This window comes from Malania oleifera, chromosome 2 (genome assembly GCF_029873635.1).
Source record: "Malania oleifera isolate guangnan ecotype guangnan chromosome 2, ASM2987363v1, whole genome shotgun sequence".
In the NCBI taxonomy this organism is placed as follows: Eukaryota; Viridiplantae; Streptophyta; class Magnoliopsida; order Santalales; family Ximeniaceae; genus Malania; species Malania oleifera.
The window spans coordinates 77,669,077-77,677,840 of record NC_080418.1 but is presented as its reverse complement, the minus strand read 5'-3'; the positions used below and the strand labels follow the sequence as shown (position 1 = coordinate 77,677,840).

The following is an 8,764-nucleotide window of genomic DNA, read 5'->3' as shown; positions in this document are numbered from 1 at the left end:
TATATATCATATTTCACTTATTTCAACATTTCTCAAAATTCCCATATCGGTAATTTGCAAAATCTCATTTTTCATGCAATTCATTTCTACTCACATATAAATATTAAAATTTCATTATTTTCCACTAATCACATCAATAATTCTCATTTCAATATTTTCTTAGAAATTATTCATCGTTATATTTCACATTTTTCAATATACGTAATATGCCACACCGTTTTCATCTAATATTCATAATATATTAATTTCACCCTCCAAAATATCACAATTATAATTACTCAAATGCCACACAATTTATCTGATATTTATATCATAATAATTTTTAGACCAAATACCATATGCTTATTTTCATATATTAATTCAAATAGTAGCTCTAAAAATACTATTATAATTTATTCCCCTTACCTGCCTTATTGAGAGTCTCGTTAAAACGCAGATCCTACGCCCTCGGCGCCCGAAACTCAAATCCTACAATTTGCTTTTTTTCCAAATTAATTAACTCATTTCCCCAAAATAATACCCATATAACCTTCCCTAGGCTCCATATACCCCAAATTAACATTTAAACTAATATTCAACACCCTCACTTAATTTTCTAAACTATGGCTGCGGGTCCCGAAATTACACTCGCAGCGCTCACCAGGCCCTAAATTTCAAGAATCCTACTTCAACCTCAGATGCTCAATATTCTAAAATTTCTAAATTAACACTAATTAAATAATAATAAGCCCCTTAATAGCCCCCTTATCCCAAATTTGGGGTTATGCCTACGACGATCCCACGAGAAATTCGTTGTGCTAGACTTGTAGGGAATTATCCCTAGATTCTCGTGGTGGTGTTCAATCATCAATTAGGCTTAAAATTCACCAGAAATTGAGGAAAAAGGGAGATTTAGCTTACCCCAGGAGATACGCCTATGCCGCTCCTACCACCAATCCACTCTGGTAGAAATGACGGCAATGGAAAATGGAGTCCAGCGGTATCTTTCGATTTCTTATCAGTCGAAAATTTGTCAGGAAAAATGAGGAGAGAGGTAGAGAGAATGAGGAGTGAGAGAGACTATGGGGTGGGAGTGTCTGCGCAGTGAAGCTTCTTTGAAGCTTGAGGATGAATGGTATAATAATAATAATAATAATATATTTAATTAATAATAATAACTTATTTTATTAAAAAAAATAAAATTAAAATTTAATATTTATTTATTTATTTAATTTTTAATTAATTTTTTTATTTTATTATTTTTTTTTAAATCACCCCACTAATCTTGTATAGTCATTTTTGGGGTTATTACATACCATATCTTAATTGGGTATTTTATGGTTGTTTACTTTAGTTGAAAATTGGTTGGTTGAACGATTAAGTTGTGTTTACTTGTGGTGTGTTAAGTATTGGTTTGTGGCTTGATTAAGTGATTAAAAAGTTTTGCTGTGTGTTTGTTAAAGTAACAAGTGGTTAAGAATTCTTGAAAAGAATTAAAAGAAAATTTTAAATAACCTAATTCACCCTCTCTTGGGACTACACCTCAACTTTCAGTATTACGTACAATACATGTATGCATTTTTTTGTGTTATGATTGATAATGTATGTGTGACTACGAGTCATGAGTGTCCTTATAGTCTTAGTTAATTAACAAACGTTTATATTTTGTATACACCAAAACTCATGTTAGCCACACACTAGTAATAATCTATTTGAAGTCTTACCCCATTATACAACTCATTTTTAAGAACCTTCTGGTGATCGAGTTTAGCCAACTCCAAGGCAAGGTTGGATAGTTTAGAATAGTGTTAGTGGTTGTAAGAACTTCAAGTATTTATGTCTATGATTTATATTCCTTGTATGTAATATGGTTGAATGGATACACCTTTTTGGATGCATGATATAGTACTCTGGTGTTTTATTTGAGGATGTTTAATTATTTTCTATTGCTTGGATGATAATTATGGTATCAGAGATCTGTGAATGGAACACATAGCACCCTTGGCCCCACTATCGGGTTCACACGTTACAAGTGGTATCAGAGCGGCAGGTTGTTAGGTTCTGCATACTTTAGGGATGAGTAATACCAGAGTATAGAAATGAATGACGAAGAGGGTAGGAAATGGGTAGATTAGATGTTGAAAGGTTTAGGATTTTATCTCATAACCTGGAAACGGAAACATGTAGACGACTTTCTGTGATTTTTCTGAAGCAGCCAACAGTTTCAGGAAAGCCACAGCAAACCATAAACATTTTCGTTTCTAAGTTGTGAGATTGGTCCTTAAATAGAAAATTTGGATGTATATTGGTCTTTAGCTTAATGTTGCATCGACTAGATTATGATATTGGAATTCTAAATTCATTTCTCTCTTATCTTCAATATGGATCCCAGAGGTAAGGACGTGGACGCTAGAGGGGATAATGACTTAGGGGCTTCCAGTGGAGATGAGATTGATACCTCCATATTGCTGCGAGGTTTAGCCCAACAAATTAGGACAAAGATTAGGCGCGGGACTCCAAGGGACAAAAATGGCCACCTGTGAACCATGGCTGCTCTATTGAGCCATTTACTCGCCTGAAACCCTCTACTTTTGTGGGAGGTGCTGACCCAATCATGGCTGAGAATTGGGTGCAGAAGATGGAGAAAATACTAACAGTGTTGTGTTGCACTGAGGGGTAGAAGGTTCTTTTTGCCACCTTTAAGTTGACAAGAGAGGCTAAGCGGTGGTGGCTAGCAGTGAAGCTACTAGAGGAGCAGTGGGAAGTACTTGCAATTATGACGTGGAGTCATTTCAAGGAGGTCTTCTATGATCGGTACTTCCCCGCCACTACCAGGGATGCAAAGGTGGAGAAATTTCTTAACCCAGCCCAAGGGCACCTCATCGTTCAGCAGTACGCTGCCAAGTTCATGGAGTTGTCTCGTTTCGCCCCATTCATGGTTCTAGATGAATCCAAAAAAGAGAAAAGGTTTAAGAGGGACCTAAAACATAGGATCCATGAGCAGGTGGTAGTCTTACAGGTACAAAATTTCTTGGTGTTGGTGGATAAAGCCACCATAGTGGAGATGAGCTTGCAGAGAGGTGCAGAGATGTCAGATAAGAGGAAGAGACCTATGCCTCCCAGCTTCTTTGTATATGCTAGACAGGGTTTATGGAGGGGGGACAGTGATACTGTGGGCCAGAGGCCAAATAGGGATGATCGAGGCTACCAGGGTAATTCATCACGCCCCTACTATGCTAGATGTAATTAGAGGCATTAAGGAGAATACCGTGGTACTGTGTGCTATTGGTGCGGCGAGTACGGCCATATAGCCCAAGAATGTCATGGACCGCAGAACAATGCACCCACTCCAATCAAAATCGAGGAACAATCAGGTGTCTTGCGGTAGCCAGGCATGTGTTTATACACTTACCCCGAGTGAAGAATATATTGCTGGAGGCGCCGTAGCAGGTAACGTGTTTATGTTTTGAGGCAAGCAATAGTTTTATTTGATGTTGGGATAACGTAGTTATTCGTATATATCGAGTATGTTGAAAATTGTGACATGAGGTTAGTTAAGTAATGTCAGAGTTGTGTAAAATGATTGGTTAACGAATTTGTAGGATGAATTTTTTATAAAAGGGGGAGATTGTAGAGACCCGAACCCAAGAAATAAAGCAAAATAAATAAAAGAAAAGTAAATTAAATGTAAAGGAAGAGAAAAAGAATGGAGATGGTTTGGTTCAGCACCAAACTATCGATGGTTTGAGGCCATCTCAAAACACCATCGACAGTTACAACAACTGAGAGCATTTTAGGTGCTAAACCATCGACAGTTTCGTCAAGCTTAGGAAAATCATTGACCGTTTTCCGTGGGTCAGCTTCTCTATAAATAAGAAGTGAGCTATTTTTTTTAGGAAAATATATTTACTCTCTCTCTCTCTAAGCTAGGGATTTGACTCTCTCTTTCTCTCTCATCCCTCATGAGACTCTCTCTCTCCCCTGAGCTCACCCAAAGCCGCTCTTGCTTTCCGATTGTCTTTCTCCACACTTGGGTTGCTGGGTCACTTCATACAGTGAGTTAAGGAAGCCAGGGTTCCATATTCCCAGTCGTTTTAAGCATATTTTCAGGAATAGGTTGAAGGAATAAATTATGCCAACTTTTATTTAAATTTGAACCCATTAAACTAGAGTTTATGATTCTAGAAACAGTATAATAGTTGTATTTCGAAATCCAACCAATTGAAGTTGAGTATGGGTATGGGGATTATATTATATCAGTTTAATTTGGAAATAGAACCATTTAAAATTGAGTATGTGGATATAGGAACATCATATGGTATTTTCTAAATGTAATATACGTATAAAATCGATGATTTTGGTGGTTATACACGTATTTTGGGAAAAAATAAGGTGAGTAGGGTTGATCATCTTCATTTTCTTGCAAACTACATATTTTCAGTTAAATTAAAATGATAGAGGTGATCATACCCTGAGTTTCATTAAAGTATACTGAGTGTTATATGATATGTTCTCCAGTCAAATTATTAGGGTATGATATAACATTTAAATTGTGTGGCATGAGGTTAATTCTTCATAATAAACTGGTTGTGATTACTATAGTAAATAAACTTATATGTTTGGGTGACTTGTTTTTTTTGGTTATTCATGTATTTCTCAATATAACGTTGGTAGACTTGAGGAGTTCGTTATATTGCCCTTGATATAAATCGCAATATAACATTGGCAAGATATGAGGATTTCGTTATATTGTCATTAATATAAATAGGGTAAAATGTTGGCAGTGAAATTAGGAGGTTGTTTTACTGATTTACTATGAATAGGTCATTGTGAAACTATTACAATTGTCTATTGTGAAGTATGTGTTGAGAACGATGGGGAGAAATGCTCTGTACGTAGAGGGAATGATGGGGAGGGATGCCTTAAGAACCATGAGAAGTGAAGTATTTGTGCATTATCCTTTGTGTTAGCTTTTGTGCAATCCTAAGATGGGGATTGAATTGGTATTTAAAAATTTTATCACCTAGGTCAATCCACAAACAACAGTATTACACAAGCCTAAGGTCAATCTAGTGCATATGAAATAAATTAATGTAAATATACAATGAAATTTAAATTGCAATAGAAATTTAATCAAGCATGCACAACAAAGCAGTAAAGGAGATGACCCCATAAATGTTATCGAGATTCAAAAAAATACCTACGTCCCCACCTTGGCACACCCGCACAAGGATTACACTATAAGCTCACTTAACGAGTGGAGCGGCAGTGTTTACAACCAGGTCAACTAGCGGGACTGACCTAAACCTACACCTTACTAGGATGGTGCACCTAGCTTTCCTAATTGGGTCTAGGCCAATTCAGGACTATTCAACAGGGCTAGTCTCCCTCTTTAAGCCCATGCATAGAATACAACAACTGTATAAAAAATTACGTACATGGAAATGCTTCTTACACTAAGTAGGTATGTACTACAATACGCACAGTATAATCAATGCACTACCAAAAGATAGGATTTGATAAGTTCAGTATAGTCTTAATGTCTACTCTCAAAGATTAATGCATATGTGACAATCAATTCGTGAGAGTGTATGTGAAAGGATCTTTATGTCACAATAATAGTATCAATCACAATGCAGTAAAAAATATCTTAAGCACACTTCAAATATCCTTAACAAATATTTTTCTCAAGATAAATTACAAGAGATATTTGAAGTTGATTTGTAAAATAGTATTTATCTTTAAGCACACTTTCAAATACCTTCAACAAATATTTTTCTCAAAATAAGTTACACAAGATATTTGAAATTGGTTTGTAAAAATTATTTGATTTTCTGTTAAGATGATATTATCAATCAAAAGGTACATCGACAAAGATCTTCACAATACAAGAAAATATCGCAAAAGTATTTTTCTCGAAAATAAGCACAAGGATATTTCAAAACGGTTCGTAAAAAATTTATTTCACAAACAAAAAGTAATACGAACTCTTGAGTATTGCAATGATGATGCAAAACTCACAAGCTATATGAAATTTTCCTACGAAAGACTTATTAATGAAGTCTCCTAAAAAAACTCAAACTTACTCTCGGATAAAAATATATCTCAATTAACTAGAACTAACGAGAGTGTAAGCTTAACTAGAAACTCACAATAACACTCTTACTTAGTAAGGTTTGCAATGAGGATGAGTAAGAATGAAGAAATGAAGGTTTGCTAATTGTTTTTCTAATCTCATACTAATTTTTGCAAACGAGGGGGTATATATAGACACCCCTGAATTTTTGACCGTTTGGGACTTGTTTGTCATTTTTAAAATTTTTTAAATAAGGTTAATTAAAAAATAACAATGTTTTAACCTTGGTAATTTTTGCCAACCCGAGAGCACCGATTGACCGTACTTAAGGTTCAGTTGATCGAGTGTCTAGGTTCAGTCGACTCGGGGAATTTTGAACTAGAAAGATGGTCAACCGTACTGAGGGGTTTAAAGGCAATTTTCCAAATCCATGCGGTTTAGTCGACCAAATCAATTTGAGCTAGGAGGTTCAGTCAACCAGGCGGTTGGGGCTTCTCCTGAGGATGTTCGGTCGACCATAGCATTGGAGTTTATTTTCTGGTCAGTCAACCGAAAAGTCAATTGTTGACCCCAAGGAGGTTTGGTTAACTAGATCGTTGGAGAACATTTCTGCTCAGTCGAACAAAGGGTCAAAATGTTGACCTAGTGGAGGTTTGGTCGATCGAAGAGTTCTGCGTCTAGAAGTTCAGTTGACCGAACATGCCCTTTTGTGTATTTTGGTCTTTTTCTTTTTATAAAGTTACCCCCATTCACATGATAATCAAGACTAAGATTATGGGGGTCATTTTCATGCAATATTATTGGTCCTATGGTTGATCCAAGGCCTTTGAGCATATACCCTAAAAATTTGGCGTCAGTCGTTCTCTAAGGTCCATCTATGGTCTTTAGCTTATCTATCCTACCATGCAGGTAAGACATTAATTATTATAAACCATAATTAATATTACAGACCCTAAAAAATATGAAATATAAATTACAAAATAAACACTTTGGGTCTTCAGTTTCTTTCAAGTCCATGTGCATGCACCATATGAAACTTCCAATTGATCCTGCACACAAACTCACCATTAAATACTAAAGTATTTGTCATAATCAAAACGGGATATGACCTATAAGGTCAACACTTTGTGGGTGTGAGTAAATGTATTGTGGTTGTGGATGTGTTATGGTATTACATACAGTATGTATATGAAGTTTTCTGTGTTATGATTGATGATGTATGTGTGAGTACAAGTCATAAGTGTCCTTACAGTTGTAGTTGATTAACAAACAATTATATTTTGTATACACCAAAACTCATGTTGGCCACACACTGGTAATAATTTATTTTGTCTTGCTGAGAAGTGTCTCACCCCATTATACAACTCATTTTTTAGGACCTTATAGGGATCGAGCTTAGCCACCCCATCTGCCTTTGTATAGGCAGTTAACCCTTGATGTGAAGATCATTCACTTGCTTATAACATATAGCATTCTACTTAGGAGTGGGTCAAGAGACCATATTTCCTATTTAGACTATTTTGTTATGTGGTGCATATATACATGCAAGTGTCTTGATCTTCCAACTCTTATTCTAAAATGGATGATGACTAAGGAAGAGACTAGATGAGTCATTCCCCCTTACGGAGGGACTCTAAATCTTATCTTTGAGTATTTTGGTCTAGCTCATTCCTTAACACTATTTATCAAATGGAAAAACTCTAACAAATTCTTATCCACCAGTATAAAGCTAATGGGATATGAGCATGTGGGTGCACTTCGTTGAATCCCCAAATACCGACATCCTCTGAGAGATAATCTAAATATAAGAATGAAGGAGGGACATGAACATGAACATCGAGATGATCCTTACCCTTCGCAACCATTTGCTTCAGCTGGTACATCTGCTGCTCCTGATAGTGCCACCATCCTAAATGCTCTTTAGGATTTTTACCAGCATATGGTGTGCAGTGAGATTTCCATTTAATTTTTTGCTCAATCAGTCGATGCCTCGCTACGATTGAGAGTCACATGGGTATTGCTACCACATCTATATCAAAAGCACCCATGGAGGAAAGCTCAAACAAAGAAGAGGAGGATGAGGATGATGGGAGATGAGAGTTCTTGAGGTGGTGATGATATAGATGAGAATTAGATGAGCATTTTCTATTAGATGATAAGATTTTTTTTTTTTATTTGGTTGTACATTGTTGGTACTTGTTTTTTATTTTTATTTGGAAAACATCTTTCTAATATTTCTTGTTTTTTATTCTAAAGCTTTTTTTTTTTATGCTTGATGATGCTTCATATATATTTATATGTTCTATTGGAAACTCTTAGGAATTATATCATACATATGATAACTGAGTATGCATGTTGCTTTGCTAAATGTTGTTTGTGACCTTCGACTGATGGTCCGATAGTTGTGAACTGCATACTGGTTGATTGCTAAACAGATGTTTGCATTTTCTGTTCCTCTGCCTGGCATTTGTTGAGTCATACTTCCTAATCTCTATTGATTTTTTTTTTTTTTTTTTGCTGATGTCAAAAGGGGGAGAACAAGGAAAATGGTTATGAAAAATAATACTTTTGTATTTTCAAGTATTTTCAAAAGGGGTAGAATAACTTGTATTTGTATTTTCTAAAGGGGTATGGGTTCTAAGTTTAAATCACAAAGGGATTTTTTTTTTTTTTGAAAAGGAGATAATTAAATCATAATTATGCTTAAAT

General features: G+C 35.6%; 1 protein-coding gene across 1 annotated transcript; it reads left to right on the top strand.

Moving 5' to 3' along the window:
* Nucleotides 1-2,755: 2,755 nt before the first annotated feature.
* LOC131148252 (uncharacterized) lies at nt 2,756-4,921 on the top strand. The gene is made up of 2 exons (XM_058097977.1): nt 2,756-3,191; nt 4,839-4,921. Exons 1-2 carry the CDS (start codon nt 2,756-2,758, stop codon nt 4,919-4,921), a joined length of 519 nt encoding a protein of 172 aa, XP_057953960.1.
* Nucleotides 4,922-8,764: the final 3,843 nt, after the last annotated feature.

Bases quoted from the DNA above. Each gene is read 5' to 3' on its own strand.
- LOC131148252 (XM_058097977.1), top strand. From the start codon at position 2,756: ATGACGTGGAGTCATTTCAAGGAGGTCTTCTATGATCGGTACTTCCCC. The intron at 3,192-4,838 runs GTAATTCATCAC...TCTATTGTGAAG, and splicing joins GGATGATCGAGGCTACCAGG to TATGTGTTGAGAACGATGGG.